General features: G+C 54.0%; 2 protein-coding genes and 1 long non-coding RNA gene across 5 annotated transcripts in view; 2 read left to right on the top strand and 1 right to left on the bottom strand.

Annotated features, from left to right (window-relative positions):
- Evi5l (ecotropic viral integration site 5 like) overlaps nt 1-10,807 on the top strand; it is a 44,045-nt gene extending 33,238 nt beyond the window's left edge. Inside the window, exons 11-20 of one of the 3 annotated variants that reach the window (XM_048428999.3) lie at nt 328-381; nt 1,360-1,392; nt 2,377-2,517; nt 3,439-3,567; nt 5,224-5,364; nt 5,469-5,624; nt 5,728-5,874; nt 5,965-6,060; nt 6,142-6,237; nt 10,083-10,807. In XM_048428999.3, the coding sequence (XP_048284956.1) occupies nt 328-381; nt 1,360-1,392; nt 2,377-2,517; nt 3,439-3,567; nt 5,224-5,364; nt 5,469-5,624; nt 5,728-5,874; nt 5,965-6,060; nt 6,142-6,237; nt 10,083-10,130 (1,041 nt within the window). In that variant the 3' untranslated portion in view covers nt 10,131-10,807. Of the gene's footprint in view, nt 1-327; nt 382-1,359; nt 1,393-2,376; nt 2,518-3,438; nt 3,568-5,223; nt 5,365-5,468; nt 5,625-5,727; nt 5,875-5,964; nt 6,061-6,141; nt 6,238-6,403; nt 7,943-10,082 lie in introns of those variants that run through there. The other 2 variants (XM_048428996.3, XM_048428997.3) reach the window with 2 other exon arrangements.
- On the bottom strand, nt 9,020-15,078 carry Prr36 (proline rich 36). The gene is made up of 5 exons (XM_048428994.3): nt 14,805-15,078; nt 14,592-14,694; nt 13,735-13,847; nt 11,577-13,637; nt 9,020-10,577 (listed from the first exon to the last, which is right to left on the bottom strand). Exons 1-5 carry the CDS (start codon nt 15,076-15,078, stop codon nt 10,054-10,056), a joined length of 3,075 nt encoding a protein of 1,024 aa, XP_048284951.3. The 3' UTR covers nt 9,020-10,053.
- LOC125396924 (uncharacterized) lies at nt 12,805-15,143 on the top strand. The gene is made up of 2 exons (XR_007230946.2): nt 12,805-12,920; nt 14,677-15,143. It is a non-coding gene; the product is annotated as an uncharacterized LOC125396924 (long non-coding RNA).
- The last annotated feature ends 4,160 nt before the right edge of the window (nt 15,144-19,303 follow it).

The raw sequence follows: 19,303 nt of genomic DNA, 5'->3' as shown, positions 1-19,303 counted from the left end.
ATTCCTAGCACCAAAACCGTTTTAACTTTTGTTTTATTTTGTGTATGTATATGGGTGTGTTTGCAATAGCATGCATATGAAAGGTCAGAAGACAACTTGTGGGAGTCACTTCTCTCCTCAGCAAGCACCTTTATCCAAGAACCATCTTGCAGGTCCTTGGTATTTTTAATGAGTCATCTAGATAGGAATATGTCTCATTTTCTGAAATTTCTGACCCAGAACATAGGGTCTCTAAGGGGACCTTCCTTGACCTCTGTGGTTGGTGAATGGGGATTAAGTGCCTATAAGTGTTCCGGTATGCTCTGAAGTGCTCTTCTTTCTCTGTAGAGACTTCGTACAGAGAACCGACTGCTCAAACAACGGATTGAGACCCTAGAGAAGGTGAGGAGTGTGGTACCAGCTGCTAGGTTTCAAATTTCCAGGCCTCAAAATACCCAGCAGCCATTAAGGCTGGGTCATTGCTCCATTCTGAACCAGTTGACTTAAACCTAGGTAGGGAAGGCATAGTCGCCATACTCTTGTAATCTCAGCACAAAGGAGGTGGAGGCAGGAGGATCAAGAGTTCAAGGCCAGTTAGCCTTGGCTACATGAAACCCTGTCTCAACAAAATATATGGGTGGCCTTTTATTCAAACACCCACAATCCCACTTAGATTTGGGCTGCCCTGTTATTAGGGATTCTAGGAAGGCTTCATCCCACTCTGGATCTCAACTCAGCCCCTAGGGTTGCAGCAAACTCCATGGGTGGGAGGATGAGCTCTCTCACTGGGCCACAAGGAGCCCTAACCTGTAATTTGTCAGTCTCACCCTAGAAAGGAAGGGAGACAGGATGGAGGAGGGGGGAGCCTTACCACTTGAGGTAGAGCAGCATAGATTTGACCTCGCACCCTACTAGATTAAGGATGGGGTGGTTTGGGTGATTTAGCATGACTCTGGACCCTACTTCCTGCTCCTTAGTGCTCCTCATTTGACTATTCGCCAACCACAAGAAGGTAGTAGGTCATGGAGAGGATGTTATTACACCAAAAGCCTCAATTCTTGTTTTCTCTCAAGATTAAAATGCATTCCCTGTCCCAGCCCTCTCTGAAGAGACATTTCTGCTGCTGAGTTTTCTCAGCCCAGTGCACCCCGACCTCCCCACCCATATGAACCCCCCTCCAGGACGGAGCTGGCTCTGGCTTTGGTCTTTCTCCGGGTCCTCTTCGCTGGTTCTCTGGTCTTCACTCCTCTCTCCCCTGCTTCTAGAGGTAGCCCACTGCGTTAGTGACAAGTGGTTCTTGTCTGTCTCTCCCCCTCTCCTGTCCCCTGCCTTCTGCTCTGCCTCCTTCCCCTGTTGCTGGGAACCCCCTTCGCCTGGTAGGAGAGCGCGGCCCTGGCTGATAGGTTAATCCAGGTACTGTAGCCTTTCCATATACCTCTGCACTCTCCATCCCAGACCCTTCCTGGGTCACTGCACAAGACAGCCAGTAACCACCTCTTTCCTGGCCACTGCCATTCTGGGGGCAAGGGGGCAGGCCTGGCAACTTGCATGGAGGGAGAAGCTTCCAGGGAGACCAATGCTTTGAGGGAGGGGAGCATGTGATCTGGAGATAAACACCACGATGGGAGGCATTTGTGGGAGTGAGTTTAGGAGAAAACTTAGACTCAGCATGAACGGGAGGCTTCCTCCACCAAGGGGCAACAGATGCCAGCCCAATAAGGCTCAGGACCCTTAGAGCATTTGGTTGTAGGCCTTGACATGTGTTGTGCTAAGCTTACATGAACGTGCTCACCCACAGGCATGCATGCATAATGCAGGCACACACACAACCCTTCTGACTCCTCTCTGCTTCTGCCTGCCACCCCATCACCATCTCTCACTCGCCTGCTTCTGCTGCTGCTTCATTCTTGGATGGCTTTTCTAGAAGCTTCTGCACAGCACCCAGTGGCTCCGAGCCTGGAATGGGGGACAAGGAGTATCAAGTTGGGTGGGAGAGAGGATGTGGGTGGAAGCGGCCCCCAGGGAGAGGTGTATTTCACCTCTCAGAGGCCTTTGGCACTGGATAACAATCTTTCTCTTCATTTGGGGCAGAGGCAAAGAGCCAGAATGAGGAAAGGAGCCCAAGCTTGGGAGTTGGGGGCATTTGTCACTTAAGCTGGCAGTACCTCCAGAATGTCCAGTGCTCCCAGGATCCATCAGGTGGCCTGTCCTTGCTTGTCTCCACCCCCAACATTCTGAGGCCTGCTGTGGGGCACCTCATCCCAGGCTCTGAGCACTAAAGGCCATGCCTGTCTCACCCTACCCCCTCACATCCTCTCTGAGCCTCCCAGAGGCCAGGCCTGGGACCAAAGCAGATAGTCACGGCACCCTTCCCACCCCCATCCTCACTGTGCTCAGGGGCAGGTGACACGGGCACAGGAGGCTGAGGAGAACTATGTCATCAAACGGGAGTTGGCAGTGGTGAGACAACAGTGTAGCTCGACTGCAGAGGACCTTCAGAAGGCACAGAGCACCATTCGGCAGCTGCAGGAACAGCAGGTACCAGGCGTGTGGGTGGGGTTGACTGGCAAGACCACCCTCCCACAAGCCCATGTACCACTCCTACCTTCTGGCCCCCGGGGATTAGAGCTATAAGGTGGATAGAGGTATCCAGAGGCTAAAGTGGACTTGCTGTCCCTCACAGCCAGCTACCCCTAGACTCCACAGGTCATCCTAAGATTTCCATTTCCCACCCTGAGGTGACTAAGCAGTAGGGTTCCTCTGGGACACAGAGGACCTCTGAGTGCCCACTATGAGGAGATGAAGAGGTGGGTAAGGTCTAGACCTATTGTCCTGAGGCTCAAGAGAAGCATTAAAAAAAAAAAAGGAGGTACCCCAGAAGAGGGGCACCTCGTGAGGCCTGAAGACCATCTTGACCCAGAAAGTGCTGCTAGCACAGAGTCAGAATTCCTAACAGGACAGAGGTCAGGTGGCTGTGGCTGGGGGAGGGGGTGCCTTCCAAGGCCAGATTGGGATGGTCCCCTAGAGAAATACCCTGTCAGGCAACCAGAGCAGAAAAAGAAGGTCTTGGTTGTGATCCAGAGGCCCAAAGGGAACTTTCTTCCCTCCTGTCCTTACCTGTTTTGAAGTGGGGCCTGAGGGGGCCCCCACCCTTCCCCTGGTCCCTGACCATGCCATGTATATGATTCCACAACTCACCACACTGCAGGAGCACATGCCCTGCCCATGGTCCAGGGACTGAGTCTTGGAGGCTGTCAGAGGCATCCTGGAGGCATGGAAAGTCCCATTCCCAGCATCCCTTCTGTGCAGTTTTCCCTGGAAAGTAGCCAAGCCAAGTGTCATGAACAGATCATGGGTTCAACTAGGATGCCCCAAAACTGGCCCTCTGGCCCATTAGCGTGGAAGCTAGCCACTGTGCAGCAGTCTCGGCCAGGGACCAATGCTGTTCTTTGTCTCCAGGAAAACCCGCGCCTCACAGAGGACTTTGTGGCCCACTTGGAGACAGAGCTGGAGCAGTCACGGTTACGTGAGACAGAGACTCTGGGGGCCCTTCGAGAAATGCAGGACAAGGTTCTGGACATGGAAAAGGTATGGCTAGAAAAGAGACAAAGGTCACGAGTGAGTTTTAGAAGCTTCAGAAGCCAGGCATTGCCACATACACCTGTAATCCCAGCACTGTGGTAGAGAGATGGGAGGATCTCTGGCTGGCTGGCTGGTCTTTAGCCTAGCTGCAGGTTCAGTAAGAGGCCCTATCTAAACGGGATAAGGCAAAGTGATGGGGGTCATCTCTCATCAACCTCTGGCCTCTTCAAGCATACACACATGTGCCTATGGCACACACACACATACACACATACACACACACAGAGAACCAACAAGAAGAAGCAGCCGGGAAATTGCCTTACTCTCATGTCAATCAGTTCCCATCAGAGAGGAAGCCCCTCTCTCCATGCTGCTTTATAGCCTATTGCCAACTAGGTGTTGTCCCTACACCATAGTCTCTGCACAGGGACCCCGGGCTCCTCATTGCAGAGCTCCCCATGCCCTTGAACCCTGCCTTAAGTCTCAGTCTCAAATCATAATGTGTTGCAGTATCCCACTACACTGTGCATATCTCCCCACTGGGGCTGAGGTTCCAGGATGCAGGGAAGGAAAGACTGACAGGGGAAGGCCAGACCTACTAATTAGGACTGCCTACCCACTCTTCTCTCCCATGAAGATACTCTCCAGAGGCAAGCTAGGGCCATACTTTCCTCCCTGCAGCCCTGGAAGTGGGCAACCAGACTTCCTGAGGGCCTCCCCAGCTGCTTTGTGGGTTGATGCAACTCAGACTGAGGATGTACTTCAGTTGGTAGAATGCTTGCCTAGCATATATGAAGCCCCAGATTCCATCCCTAGTGCATTCCTGTAACCCCAGCCCTGGGGAGGTGGAAGAAGGAAGATCAGTCATTCCAGACCATCCTTGGCTACATAGCAAATCTGATTCAGCCTGAGTTACCCAAGATCATGTCTTAAAAAGAAAAAAGCCAAACCAAACAACAAAACTCTCCTGGGATCTGCCACAAAGTCCTTGAAGTTAAGAAAAACCCTTTCCTCAATATCAACTACAGCTATGTGAGGACCTCAGCCCCATCAACATACTTTATCCACACAGGAGGGAAATTTGCCCAGCCTAGACCTGTCTTGCATTCCCCATCCAGAGCTAAACAAGAGTCAGTAAGGACCAGGCCTACCAAGTTACATCATGAGCACCACCGCACCCCAGTCACTGGGCCCTCTCCACACCAGAACAGAATAGAGGCTGGTCCCAGGTCTGTCTGTTTCTGGAAAGTCTTGCAGCCCCTGCTGATGCAGTTCTCATGATGGGTCATGGGTGCTGAAAGGTTTGAATCTTGGAGTTGAAAGCAGACTTGCACTCACCTTAGCTGCCCCAGTGTGCTTTATGTAATTAGCAGTAATCTTTACAGGAGGCCTCACAGTGTTTGCGAGGGGGTTTCCCAAGGAAACTTGAGAGAGTAGATGCTGGTTTTGCACCCATTTGCAGATAAGGAACCCTGGCTAGGATTACAGGAAGGTCCTCTTCCCCTGGACCTAGTCCCTGCCTCCTTGGGTATGTGGTTCTTTCTTCGATCAGCTGCCCCAGGCAGAAAAAGATCCGGGTGGCAGGGAGGCCCAAGGCATGGATCCTACAGTTTAGGCATGGAGTTAAAGCAGCTTTCCAGGTTCCTCACTGTCTCCCTGCAGAGAAACAGCTCACTGCCAGATGAGAACAATGTAGCCAGACTGCAAGAGGAGCTTAAGGCGCTCAAGGTGCGGGAGAGCGAGGCCGTAGCCTCTGCACGGGAGCTGAAGTTGCAGCTGCAGGAGCTCTCAGACACCTGGCAGGTGAGAACTGGTGGTGAGGGTGCCCCCAGCAGGATATGCCTGGAGCAGCTGGTGGGCCTTCCCTCGGGGCTGGTCTCTAGAACCCCCTCCATCCTTTCTTCTAGGCCCATCTTTCCCGCGGTGGCCGCTGGAAGGAGTCCCCGCGGAAGCTGGTCCTGGGCGAACTGCAGGACGAGCTCATGACCGTGCGTTTGCGCGAGGCGCAGGCCCTGGCCGATGGCCGCGAATGGCGGCAGCGCGTGGTGGAACTGGAGACGCAGGTAGTCCATACCTCTGCGGGACAGGGACCCCCCACAGCGGACCCCTTGACCAAACCGCAACCAGCCCTCTCCTGCTGCTATGCCCTCTGGTCCTCCTTTCCAGGACAACATCCATCGCAACCTGCTGAACCGTGTGGAGGCAGAACGTGCAGCTCTGCAGGAGAAACTGCAGTACCTAGCAGCTCAGAACAAGGGACTCCAGACTCAACTCAGTGAAAGCCGCCGCAAACAGGCAGAGGCTGAGTGCAAGGTGCAGCCCCTGCCTGGACCCCACGACCCTACCTGGGACCTTGCCACCTCCTTAACCCAACGTCTGTACACTCCCTTCCCCCCATTTCAGAGCAAGGAGGAAGTGATGGCGGTGCGCCTTCGGGAGGCTGACAGCATGGCCGCAGTGGCGGAGATGAGGCAGCGCATCGCAGAGCTGGAGATCCAGGTGAGCTGCTAGAGCTGAGAGGAGGGTGGTGCCCTTGGGCTGGCCATGCTCTGACCGCCAGTACTCTGGCCTTACCGGCAGAGGGAGGAGGGCCGTATTCAGGGCCAGCTGAACCACTCGGATTCTTCGCAGTACATCCGCGAGCTGAAGGACCAGATTGAGGAGCTGAAGGCCGAGGTGAGAGCAAGGGTTGCTGGTGACAGGCCAGACTCTGGTGCAGGGACCCAGATGAAGCATGAAGCTAGGAGGGCAAGGGAGGAGGGCGCCTGATGGCCAGGCTTCTGTGTGAGTACATCAGTCTACATCTCCAACGCGCGGGTGCCCCCCTCCCCGCGCACCCCAGGTGCGGCTGCTGAAAGGCCCACCAACCTTCGAGGACCCGCTGGCTTTCGATGGGCTTAGCCTGACACGGCACCTGGATGAGGACTCCCTCCCATCTTCTGATGAAGAGCTGCTGGGCGTAGGTGTGGGCGTGGGCGCAGCCCTGCAGGACCCACTCTACCCTCTGTCGCCCCGGGACGCACGCTTCTTCAGACGTCTGGAAAGGCCAGCCAAAGACAGTGAAGGTAGCTCAGACAGCGATGCAGATGAACTGGCCACGCCTTATAGCAACCAAGGCCTGGACAACTGAGGCTGGGGGCCCACTCACTGGGAGCCTGGAGACCGCAATCACCACTTGCCGGGAGGAGAGGGCAGCAGTCAGTGACCTTGCTGCTCCGCAGTACTAAAAAATTATGTGCCTCTGTGGTTCCCGCCAAACAAGGGCCAGGTGGAGGAGGCAGCACAGAGGGCAGGGCCTCCTGGCAGGCCTGTCTTATATAGCAGTGTTTACCCGGTTTGGTCCATACGGCGCAGGCCCTCCTGAGTTCAAGGGGTGCCTGGGTCAGTTACCTGGAGGGTGATGCTTTCTTCAGATGGACAAGGGCCGAAAGTGCAGAGGTTCCAAGACTTGCTAAGCAGGAAGCTTCCTCCTCCCAGTCAGCTTCTCTTTGGGACAAGGCTGGCCCTGCTGGGTGGGGCCCAGGAGCTGCAGTGGGTCTGAGGAAGGAGGGACAACTTGGACTGGATGTTAGCACCCCAGGACAGGCTCTCTGGAGACAGTGATTTTGAACAGCCAGCCCCTTGCCACCAGGGTCAGATGGCTAGGCTGGGCTTTTCTGCCTGGTGCAGGCATCATGGCCCCTGCAGCAGAAACCAAAGTCCCCCCCCCATCCTGTGTGCAGGACCACCAGGGGTGTGAGTGGTCCGTGGGAACCAGCTCAGGCCTGGGCAGTGTCTCCCCACCCTCTAGGGCTGCAGAAGCTGCAAAGAAGAGACCCCTTTCCCTAGAGCACCCATCTTCCTCTGGGGAGTACTAATATCACACATGTTGGCTGGCTGTGGAGGAAAACCCCTTCCTTAGGAGGTCTCAGCCTCAGTTCTCTTGTTCCTGTGTCCCTAGCCCCACTTCTGGCCAGAGGTTCCCAGTCAGAGTTACCTCCCTTATCTCCTTGAAGTGTTTCTGTGGTCTCTGCCCAGAGCTGAGAATGGTGCCAAAGTCCATCGATGCTCCCAGACTCCTTTATCCCTCGCCCCCTGCATCTTGGGACCCTGGGGGTTGACCCCCCTCTCAGTGCTTCTAGAGCCTCAGGTAGAGTGGCGTCCCAAGCAATCCCTGGGTGCTTCCTGGGTGGGCCCCCAGCTCAGTCTCCATTCCTGGTGGCCCACTCTTTAAGTGTTAAAAAGCCTGGGGGCCGGGACAGGGTACCCCTGAGGAGGCCCTCTTCTGTGCCCCTCACGTGCCCTTCCACACTGCCCACCACCATTTTGCACACTGCCTGTTCACACTCCATGTCTCCCAGGCAGGAAAGATGGAAAATAAAGTGTATTTACACAGTCACAAGGGACGCTGAGTGAAGCAAGCCAAAGGGCTGGGAGAATCACAGCACGGTGCTGAACCCCATGCTTGTGTTCTGGAAGTTCGAAGATGAATGCAATGGCTAGTCAGTGTGAGAAAGGCCACAGGGATGGATTTGGATGGCCTAATCCAAAATGCCAACTTCAGGAAGAACTGGACCCATTGATAGCCATTCAACAGATACGCCCTCATGCTACAACTCTGGGAGGCCAGTGGAGTGTTCTGCCTTATGCCTGCCTTTGTGGAGTCTCTGCTGTCATGGGAGTGGGTGCTAAGGGGTAAGGGAATTTGTGTAATGCCAAAGTAGACAACCTGGGGGGGGGCACAGAGCAGAGGAGACTAGGTGAGAAGTTCCACTGAGAGCAAAAACACAAAGGCCAGGGCCCTGCTAATAGGGAGAGGGGGGGTTATTTTCTGGGGAGGAGCCAGAATATCCTGGAAAAAGGAACAGATCTTGGGTGTGTGGTGAGACCAGGAAGGTTTTGAGTGTGACTGCTCCAGTCAGGATCTGAGTTTGGGCTTGAACTGAGAGCAGTGTGGGATCCATGGGGAGGCTGAAAAGAGAATTGAATGTTCTATTGAATGGGAACTCCCCTACTGGAGAAATCCCCTACTGAGGGTCAGTAACCAGGTCAGTGCATCAAATGCCAAACTGATTCAGGGAATGGGGACATACATTGGAGTGTTGTCTGGGAGAAGAGTGCCCAGGGTTAGCACCAGCTTAAGGGGGGAGGGGAAGTATAGTGGAGAGCAATTCTGATTGACAGACTTAAATGAAGATGGTAACTGAGAATTCATGAGATCATCTGGAGTAAGAGACACGGCAAGGACGCCCCTGTGAGTGCAATACATAGAGTGGCATGGTGTCAACTCCAGGTCTGCAGCACCCACCCCCCTTTCAAGGTTCAGCCAGGTCATTCCACCTTAGCCCTACATTTGGAGTTCTTTCTGCAAACCTGGGCAAGTTACTGCCTTAACACTGCGGCCTCCTTGGTGAAACGAGAGGGAGATTGTCTCCGTTTATTTCCCTTAACTGTGATAAATAACCTTGACAAAAGCAACTTAAGGAAGAAAGGGTTTATTCTGGCTCACAGTTGAGGGTACAGTCTGTCACTGTGGGGAAGTCAAGGCAACAGGAGCTGGAAGCAGTCAGTCACAAAGAGCAGTGAATGCATGCTGCTGCCCAGCTCTCTGCTTACACAGCCCAGGATCTCAGCCAGGGTATGGTGCCACCCACAATGGGTAGGTGTTTCCATCTAAGCCTAAGCAAGCTAAACCCCCACAAGCATGCCAAGGGGCCCATCTTTCAGGGGCTTTCCACATTTTACAACTTGACACTACCCATCACAGAGGGAGAAATAAGAGATGAAGGCAAGGACTCACCCTTCCTTCTCCACTCGAGTTTATCCTCCAGGCCCAACTCTCAAGCACGAAAGAGAAGGAGTTCACACAGGGCATACGGGCTGTAACAAGGGATACTCAAGAGAGCGAATTACCCTACATCCAGGATGAGAAGAGCTTTGGTGGCTCCCTGGTTTGATCACCAGCTCATCTACTCAGGCCTCCCTGGGCCTAACGTTTTCATTAGAAGTGTGACCCCAAAGAGCACAAGATCACTATCTCACCAACCGCCTTGCTGTAGACAAGTCACACAGTTCAGCCAGAGCTCCGACTTGCTCAGGCACACCCAGCAGCGTGGTGTAGCCTGAACCTTTGAACTGCACTGCTACATGAGTGGCCCTTTGCCAGCTCCCATCACCATGGCGCCCAGGTGCCAGCATCTCTGGTTTTACTGAAAACGAGGCTCTTGGTATGTGAGGCTATTTATCCACTGAACATAGGGTTTGGTGTGGCTCCTTAGAGGGCTGTGGGTTAGGCCAAAGACAAGCGCAAATGGAAGGCCTTGGCCAATCTGTAGGTGTGTTCCAAGCTTAAACCAAGGAAGGATAGGAGCATGGCCTGGGCCCAAAGACTGGGCTCTAGAGGTTTAAAAAAAATATCCATCCAGTGAGAGCGGAGACTAAGGCAAAAGAGGTGTAACCGGAAGGGTGGACTCTAAAGCGGTATGTGTATGATGAGCGGGGCTGGGGTCTGGCTCAATGAAAAGTCTCCACTTCCACTACAGTCCAATCACCCTGTGGGGAGGCCACGTCGTCCGGGGAGAAGCTGGTGACTGAAGTGATGCTGGCACGCGACTCGTCCAAGGGAGACAGCAATTCGGCCCAGCGGCCCAATTCGGCATCGCTAAGCGGAGCCCGGGATCCCCCCGGGACACCACCACCCCCTGGGCCTCCTGAACCTCCTTCGCTGCCTGCAGCTGCACCCTCAGCTGCGGCTAGCAACAGCGTCCGGCTCAGCAGGTGCTGTACGACGCTCGCCTGCAGCGCCCCTAGCGGCAGCTCGCCAAGACGAGCTGACTTTGGGCTTCTCGAAGATGCTCCTGAGCCCGCTGCAGCACTCGCCTTCCCACCACCAGAGCCCGGCCTCTGCTCTGGCTCCGGTTCCGTATCTAGGGATCCAGGGGTAGGGGCCACCGACTCTGGTCCTTCAGCTTCGTAGATGGTGCACAGGCCGTCAGAGGAGCCCGCGCAGGCAGCGGGAGGCCACGGCAGGGGAACTCCTGTAAGAGCAGAAATGGGGACCAGCAAGATTGGCTCAACGGAGGGCGCTTGCCACCAAGCCTGACAACCAGCTTTTGATCTTTTGAGCCTACACAGTGAAGGAGGGAACCAACTCCAAGTTGTTATCTGACCGCCACATCAGCGCTGTGACACATGAACCCGCACAAATACTCAAGCAAGTGAATAAATAAAATTCATGATGTGAAAAATAAATTAAGGACCAGCAGGGGATGGAGAGATGGTTCATTGGTTAAAAACAGTAGCTGCTCTTTCAGGAGCCCTAGGTTCGATTCCCCCGCACCCATGTGGCTGCTCACAACGGTCTGTAAGTCAAGTTTTCAGGTACCTGACATACTTTCCTAGCGTCCACTGCACCACACACATACATTCAGGTAAATCACCGGAACACATAGAATAAAATAAAAATAAAATAGGGCTGGCGAGATGGTTCAGCGGGTAAGGCTACTAAGAAGATCTGAGTTCACAGGTAAGGTGAGAACAGAATTCAGAAGCTGTCTGACTTCCACAAATGTGCCAGAGGAGTACATACCCACAGCATTCCTAGCGCCCCTAGCGGCAGCTACAGTTTGTAGAGATACAAACATACAAAATGAGTACACAAACGTGATTTTTAAGTAAGTGTGGCTGGAGAGGAGGCTCAGAGATAACAATACTGCTCTTGCAAGAACCTGAGTTCTGTTCTAAGCACTCATTTCGGGTAGCTCACAATAGCCTTTAAGAGCCACACACGTGTAACATACTAATATATATATATGGGTTGCGAGACGAGTAAAGGCGCCTGCAGCCCTGCCTGACGACCTAAATTCTATAATTCCTCCGTAACTCACACGGAGGAAAGAGAATATATTACTGCAGGTTGTCCTCTCATTTCCATGCGCATGCACATATACACATACTAAATATAAAATTCAAGTTTTAAAAAAAAAAAAGCTTGACGACTCCTTGAGAAGCTCTGCCCCCGAGCCTGAACTCCTTACCTGGAGCGCCGCGCACTGCCAACGGTGGAGCAGGACCTCGACTCCAGGAGGCCGGGTGGCAGGCCGCTAGCTCCGCGTCTGCGGCCGGGGAGACTGTGGCGCAGCCCTCGGGCCCGCTGTCGTAGCCACGGAGCTCCTCCGGCGTGCTCGTGGCGCTGCTGCTGTGGCCTGCCAGGTCCGGGCCACTCAGCGTACTGGACGGGCTGCGCGAGGGTGGCGGTGGCGGGACAGGGGCCAGCGATAGGGTCAGCCGTGGACTTGAGATCGGGACATCTGGACCTGGAGTCGGGGGTCGACGAGGGGCTTGCAGTGGGGGTGAGGCGGGAGGAGAAGGAGGCTGAACAAGGGGCGAGGTCAGGCCCGGAGGGGGCGTGGCCAGGGGCGAGGGCGGGGTCTGGAGAGGAGGCAAAGCCAAGAGGGGAACCTGTAGGGGAGGTGGCACCGTGGCCGGCGGGGAGGTGGGAGCCTGCGGAGAGGGCAAAGCCGGCGAAGAGGGGTCCTTCGGAGGGGGTGAAGTCAGGGGAATGGGTGAATCCGGTGAAGGTGGGGCTTCTGGTGGGGGGCTTGCCAAGGGAGACGAAGGTGAGGGTGAAGGAGAAAGAGGGCGCTCTAGAGGAGGTGAGGCAGGAGGGGAGAGAAGAGCTGGCAGAGGAGGCGAGGCCGGGGACGAGGGAAGAGGCGAAGGATACGTAGCCAGAGAAGGCGCCTGCAAGGGAGGCGAGGGTAGAGAGTGTGCCTGCACAGGGGATGTGGGCATGACGGAGAGCGGGGCCTGCAGAGGTGGTGAGCCCAAAGGCAGTGGGGACGATAGCGGGGACGCAGCCAAAGGAGCAGGCGTGGCCTGCTGGGGCGACGAGGCCCGGGACGGTGTCGAGGTCAACAAAGAAGCCTGTGAAGTGGGCAAAATCAGAGATGGTGGGAGCCTCAGAGGAGGCGTGACCACGGGAGAGGGAGGTACATACAGAGGTGGGGAGGAGGAAGGGGAGGGAGAAACTGGAGGAGAAATGGCCAGAAACAGAGTGTCTTGCAAAGGCGGCGTGGTTCGATTAGTGGGCGTGTCTTGGAGAAGGAGAGGAGACCCAGAAAAGTTGGCCGGCAAAGGGGGCGTAGTTAGAGCGGACAGAGTGGACGGAGAGGGTGTGACAAGGGGCGTAGGCTGATTCTGCGGGGAAACCGGCGGTGAAGGAAGGACTGGTGGAGGAGGCGTGGCTAGAGGTAGAGGCACAGGTGAGAAAGGAGTGGCCGAGGGAGTCTCCTGAGGGGGCGAAGCTGAAGAAGCCTGTTTGCAGGGCACACTCTGGACAAGAGATGAAAGCGATGGAGAGATCACAGCCATTGGTGCGGGTGAGTCAGAGGCCTCTTCAGGACCCAGGCTTGTGGGTGGAGCTTGCAAAGGGGGCGTGGCTGGTGGGGAGGGGAGGTTCTGCAGAGAAAGAGGGGGAGGTGATGGTGGGCAGTTTATGGGCTGTGATTGGGGTGTTGCCTGTGCAGAGGACTGGGCCTGAAGTGAAAGAGCAGCGGGTAGAGGGGGGGTGGCGGGTGGAGAGGGAGGGAGCGCAGCCTTCAGTGGATCCTCTGGGACCTGGACCGAGGCAGCCTGAGGTGTGGAGGCTCCAGGTGGAGCGGGCGTGACTAAAGATGAAGCAGAAAGCAGGCTCTGTGCAGAGGTTCTGTCCTTCCTCGGGACTGTGGTCTGGGGTGGGCGCAGAGCTTGCTGCCCTTTCGACTTGAGCTGTGAAGTGTGCGCAGGAGCCCGGGGGGTTGTACGCGGAGAGACCCCAGAGCGAGCTGGGGAGAGCTGAGGAGTAGCACTGGAGCTCAGGGAACGGGAGGCCGGCTTCTGCAGGCTGCCACTAGCCGCAGAACGCCTCTTCAAGGCTGGGCTCAGCTCGGGGACACTGCGCTCCGTAGCACTGCTCACAGGTTTCCTGGGTGCCTCGGTGGTCAGGGGACGCTGCCGGGCACTGGGAACTGGCCGAGGAATTCCCACCTCTGCAGCCGGAGGTCTGGACCGACGAGGGATGGCAGGGGAAGAGGTTCCTGAGGTGGGCCCTAAAGAATCTGCAGACAAAAACGGTAGGCCAGAAGAAACACGGATACCTCGAGATTGGTTGCCCTCAAAGACTGAAAGAAACCGGCTTGTCTCCAGGTCACATACCTCTTCGTGTTCCAGAGCTCAGAGTGTTCCTTTTGGGTGCCTCTGGCGCTTTACCTCTGACCACAGGCTCCTTATTCGGGGGTTGGGATCCCTTCTGGACAGCAGAGCCTGGTCTGGAAACGGGAGGACCAGCTGTTGTTGGTATTCCCAGTTGCACACTTCCCCACCTGTGACATGGAGTTGCTTGCCTTCCTGTGACCCAACCAATAATGACTTTTGCCCAATTTGACCCACTATCTGAAAGTGTTCCCGAGCTAACTTGTGGACAATATTTTTGTGCATGTGTGTGCACGGGTGTTCAGTTGTGCTCCCCCAGGTATGCACATGTAGATGCACTGGATCTTTTCTCTGTCTTTTTTTTTTTTTTATGAGACAAAGGTGCAAGTTTCTCTGCAGCTTTGGAACCTGTCCTGGAACTAGCTCTTATAGACCAGGCTGGCCTCGAACTCACAGAGATCCTCCCACCTCTGCCTCCCAAGTGCTGGGATTAAAGGCATGCCCGCCCAGCTCTTTTCTCTGTCTTATTTTGCATTCTGTTTTATTTATTATCACTGTGTAGACCCGGCTAGCCTCAGACTCATAGAGGTCCATATGCCTCTGGCTGCTGAGGGCTGGTATTAACAGTCCAGCACCAGGAATCCATCTCTCCTCACCTCCCATTCCCACCCAGAGCTGAGGTTATAGTGGTACACCACCGAGATTAGAGTCTCAAGCTCAGGTCCTCATATTTGCACAACAAGCACTTCACCACACTAAGCCACCTTCCCAGCCCATTCTTGCGTAATATCAAAAGGCACCAGATTGCTAAACTAACCCTTGCTTGGGGAATTAAGGAGTTAGAGGAATTAGCCTGTTACCTGGTGATCCCACTGCTGGCACGCCCGGGGCTAGAAATAGAACCCTGACCGGAGATCTTCACAGGGGTCTTCTCTCCTTTTCCAGAAGCTGCGGGCCTGGAGGCTTCAGGGAGAAGACAAAAATCAATGGCATTTCTGGAAAAGAAGAGTATCCCAGAAGAAAGAGGGATGGTGAGCGGTGTGAAAATTGAAGTCACAAATGAAGCTGAGCACCTGGGCTGCGAGGACCTGCCCCAACGCTGCTGCGCGCTGGTGCCCCCTGCACAGCAGTCTGGGGAAGAGCTGTTTTGCCGACGCCCGCGGCTCGCTCCACCAGAGGCCTTCGCCCCAGAGCTCCATTTGCTTCCAGGACTCGAAGGGCAGCGGTGGTTACAGGGGGAGGAGGTCGAGGGGATCCAGGAGGAGGTCTAGGGGTCAGAAGGCCAGGAGGTCGCGAAACTGGCATCCGCGGGGCAGCTCCTGCCTTGACCTTATCCCTCTTGTCCATATTGTACCTGATGAGGAAGACAGAAGGGTCAACATCGCAGGTCCTGAACCACTCACTACAAACGATCCTGGCGCCTCCCTATGCTTCCTCTAGCATCACCACCCATGGTGCCTAAACCTCAGCTTCAAGAGCCTCAATTTGCTTTCCTTCCAACCACCCACACCCGCTCACCAACTGGGCCGCTCAGTGTTGTCAAGTCCCACCGCCACCTCCATCCACCAAAGCTGAGACACCCTGTTCGTGTCCTCCCCACCCACCCGCGCCTGTGCCTCTGCCCTCTTACAAAAACAACATCCATGCCCCTACCCCTCGCCTCTCGGAGACCCAAATGTCCAGTCCCCCCAAACAGGACTTCCAGATTCAGGGTCCTCCGAACGCACACCGAGTGGGATTCACCAGCGTCCTCCCCCAGGTTCCCCAAGCACCTGCAGGGAGAAAAAGAGTGGCCTCGTAGCCCGCGAACGGGCTCCAGTAGACAAAGAGCTGCTTCCCGGGCCCGACCCCTCCCCCAGCACGGTCTCCTAGGCCAGCGATCCGCCCGTTCCACCTGCTCACGTCGCGCGCGCTCACCTACGTCTCTGGCCACGAGCCGCTCCACGCAGGGTCGCCTGGGGTGGGGTTGGGCCGGAGCAGCTGTGGCGGGGAGCGGCGAGAAGGCAAGGGGAGGGGGCTGCAGGCGACAGTGCCTGGGAAGCCTGGCCGCGGCCCCGCCCCTCAGCCGCGGGCAGGGAGAGCCCAGGATGCGCGTGCTCGCGCTCGATCCCGAGCCGGGAGCGCGCCGAGGGGGGCTGAGAGAAGAGGCGCGCCTATGAGGAAAGTGCGCGTGCTGCCTCCCTGTGACCACCCCGGGGGAGGCCTATTTCAGTGGCTCTGTCCAACAACCACAGACTTAACCAGAGATGCTTAGTAGGGAAATCCCTTGAGGACCCTCACAGTCCCCTACTCCAGTTCTTGCACCTGCTCCTTCTCAAGCACTTGGAGACACCCCCTTTTCAAGCACTTGGAGACCAATATTCTCCTGGACAGGGATAGGCTGGGCCTTGGCAACCAGTAGGGCGGGATCACCGAGCCTCTGGCCCACCAGCCAATCCAGCCACTCTGTGTCCTCCAGACCCTCTTTCTTGAACTTGATGACTGTGGAGGCTAGATAGCCCTAGGATGTCTGAGCCAGTGCACCTATCTTGCAGCCCCAATTTTTCTCACACTCTAGGTAAGCCCGTACCTGCTGCAGATTGGTAGGGGTTGCTGGAGAATGTGAACCCTGGGAGCTAATTTTTATTACATTGTATTTATTTATTTAATTTATTAAGTGTGTGTGTGTGTGTGTGTGTGTGTGTGTGTGTGTGTGTTGGTGTGTGTACGTGCCACTGCATGCTGTTAGACGTCAAAAAACAAAGGTAGGACTCAGTTCACTCCTACAACCTCGTCCTGGGGTTGAAACTGAGGTGATCAGGCTTGGCATCAAGGGTGTTTATCTCACAGAACTCAAACTCTTGGGCTTAGGGGATGCACAATAGAGCCCAGATTTGGAAGAAGAGAGGAAGATCAGAGGGAGGAAAGAAAGGGAGAAAATTAGGAAACATGGTGGTGACTCTGCCTTTTGCGGGTCAGGATATCTCTACTTAGCTGGCATACAGGCAGTCAAGGCCTCAGATGCTTCCTGGCAGAGTTTGTGGATCGTTGAGAAGCATGATTATGGAGGGCAGGAAAAGTCTGCTAACAGGTGTGTGAAGAAGCTGAGAGCATTCTGTCTGAGGGTCCGCAGCTGAGCAACTAAAAGGTGTCACTTTAGGAGGTTAACTCACAGACCCCATTGGGGCAGGTGCACTGTACAGGAGGATGCACCTGTACGGTGCATTATCCATAGAGGATGTTAAGCCAAACCGCTGGTCTCCAAGGGTTCTCTGGGATATAAGAAGACTCTTTGAGCTTGGCATTGTGGGCTGCATGGCCGGTACTCCAGAGATAGAGGCAGGAGGATCCTGCGTTCAAGACCAGCCTGGGCTACTTAGCAAAGCTTGCTGAGCCATTACAGTGCTAGCTAGATAAAGAAATGAGTTCTGGACCAGTGTCCTGAAAGTTCCAGAAGAAGGGCTAGAAAAGAACTGGATCCAGAGTTAAGAGCATTTTTAGGGCTGGGCATAAAGCTCAGTTGGCAAGTGCTTCTGCAACAGACAAAGAGCCTCTGCAGTGACACATGAACTTGGCATGGTGGTGTGCAGCTGTCATCCCAGCCTTTAGGAGGGGGAGACAAGAAAATCAGGAGTTCAGCATCATCCTTGGCTACACAGCGAGAGATAATTTGAGGACAGCCTTGGCTGTATGAGACCCTGTCTCAAAAAAAAAAAAAAAAGAAAAAAAGAAACAGCAACAGCAACAGCCAGTCATAGTGACACACACCTTTAATCCCAGCAAGCTGAGGCAGGCAGATCTCTGTGAGTTCAAGTCCAGCTGGTTTACATAGAGAGTTCTAGAACAGCCAGACATAGTGAGATCCTGCCTAGAAAATAACGAACAGCAACACCATAAAAAAAAAAAGTTGTTTGTTTTGTTTTAAATTAGGTCACACAATGTGGCCCTACCTGTCATATAACTTGATATGTACACCAGGCTGAGAAAAGAAAAGAAAGAAAAGCAGGCACCATTTTGAGATAAGAGTGTGGTTACATAATGAATCCGTGAAGCCTGTGAAGCCTCTGGAACACCTGCTGAGCCATCTCACTGCCCCATTGCTTGCTTTTTTGGGGCAAGGTGTTACTCTGTAGCCAACTGTGGTGGAATTCACTATGTATCCCAGGCTAGTTTCAAGATAGTGGCCACCCATTAGCCTCTGGGCATGAGGAGATGAAATCACAAGTCTGCTCTACTTCACCCGCTGGTTACAACTCCTGAGTGGAGAAAGCGCAGCCCAGTGCTTCCAGTCACACCTTACTTAGGCAACCCTCTGAATTCCAGGAAGAGATGAATTACTCACATGCATGTGGGTACCCATGTGTTTACCGTGTGTGTGTGTGTGTGTGTGTGTGTGTGTGTGTGTGTGTGTGTGTGTGTGGTGTAAGCTGGAGTGACGAGCCATAGAGAGCTTAGTTCTGGGAGTGGCTCTGGATCAGAAAGTACCACAGGCCGATGATACTCAGTCTACAAATATGATAATGCTGTACACTCAGACACAGAGAAAGCCCAGCAGAAGACCACTGGAATAAGCGACCACACCCTAAGAGATAGTCAACTTAACCAAAGCCTGAGGTAGAGCAGAAAGAAATGAGGAAGCCAACTAGTTAAGTCCTGTGAGCCAAACTAACAACAAAAGACTTATTCCTGAATGTTAAAACCTTGATTTAAGGCCTGAGAGAGGGCTCAGCAGGCAAAAGTGCTTTCTTGGCAAGCCTGGAGATCTGAGATTGATCCCTGGAATCCACATAAATGTGCCATGACACATGTTTGTACAAAAATGCAAAAGTAGGGGGCTGGAAAGATGGCTCAGTGGTTAAGAGCATTGCCTGCTCTTCCAAAGGTCCTGAGTTCAATTCCCAACAACCACATGGTGGCTCACAACCATCTATAATGAGGTCTGGTGCCTTCTTCTGACCTGCAGACATACACACAGACAGAATATTGTATACATAATAAAAAAATAATTTAAAAAAGAATAAAAAAAGAAAAAAAATGCAAAAGTAAATAAATGTATCAAAAGTTGTTTTGTTGTTTTTTTAAGCAAATATATGCTTCAGAGAGGACTCATTTGGTCAAAGGAGTTGCCTCACAAATACAAGGACAGGAGCTCCATCCTTAGAACTTATTCAAAAAGCCCTGTGCAATGCAGCAGGTACCTGTACCCCAGCAACAGCAGGGGGGAGGAGATGAGTGGGTCCCTAGAAGCTTGTTTGTTAGTTTGCTACTTTAGCTTACTTGGCAAAATCCTAGGCTAGTGAGAGACCCTGCCTCAGCAAAGGGCGGAACTGTGACAGGAGGTTAACCTTTGCCATCTGGGTTTTATCCCACAAACAGCTCAAGGAACATCTGGATTGCCTACAAATGGATGGGACAGGCACCACATAAAAGTCCTACAAGGAGTTACATGGTTCAGGACTCAGTTTTGGGCTTTCCCTCGGCTCATTAGCTCACTCCCACTCTCAAGCGTGTTCTCTTCTCAATCAGTTTTCTCTGTCTCTATTTCTAAGCAAGAGTCCTCGGTCTAAGTCTGGACACTTTGACAGGTGCTTGA

This window comes from Myodes glareolus, chromosome 2 (genome assembly GCF_982192425.1).
Source record: "Myodes glareolus chromosome 2, mMyoGla1.1, whole genome shotgun sequence".
NCBI classification, from domain to species: Eukaryota; Metazoa; Chordata; class Mammalia; order Rodentia; family Cricetidae; genus Myodes; species Myodes glareolus.
The sequence above is the reverse complement of the archived record's forward strand: the minus strand, read 5'-3'. Positions and strand labels throughout refer to the sequence as shown.

Excerpts from the sequence above, each read along its gene's own strand:
- Prr36 (XM_048428994.3), bottom strand. The coding sequence starts at position 15,078 with ATGGACAAGAGGGATAAGGTCAAGGCAGGAGCTGCCCCGCGGATGCCA. Across the intron at positions 13,848-14,591 it reads GCCAGCAGTGGGATCACCAG|ACCAGGCTCTGCTGTCCAGA; the intron begins GTAACAGGCTAA and ends TCCCGTTTCCAG. Across the intron at positions 13,638-13,734 it reads GAGCTCTGGAACACGAAGAG|ATTCTTTAGGGCCCACCTCA; the intron begins GTATGTGACCTG and ends TTTTGTCTGCAG.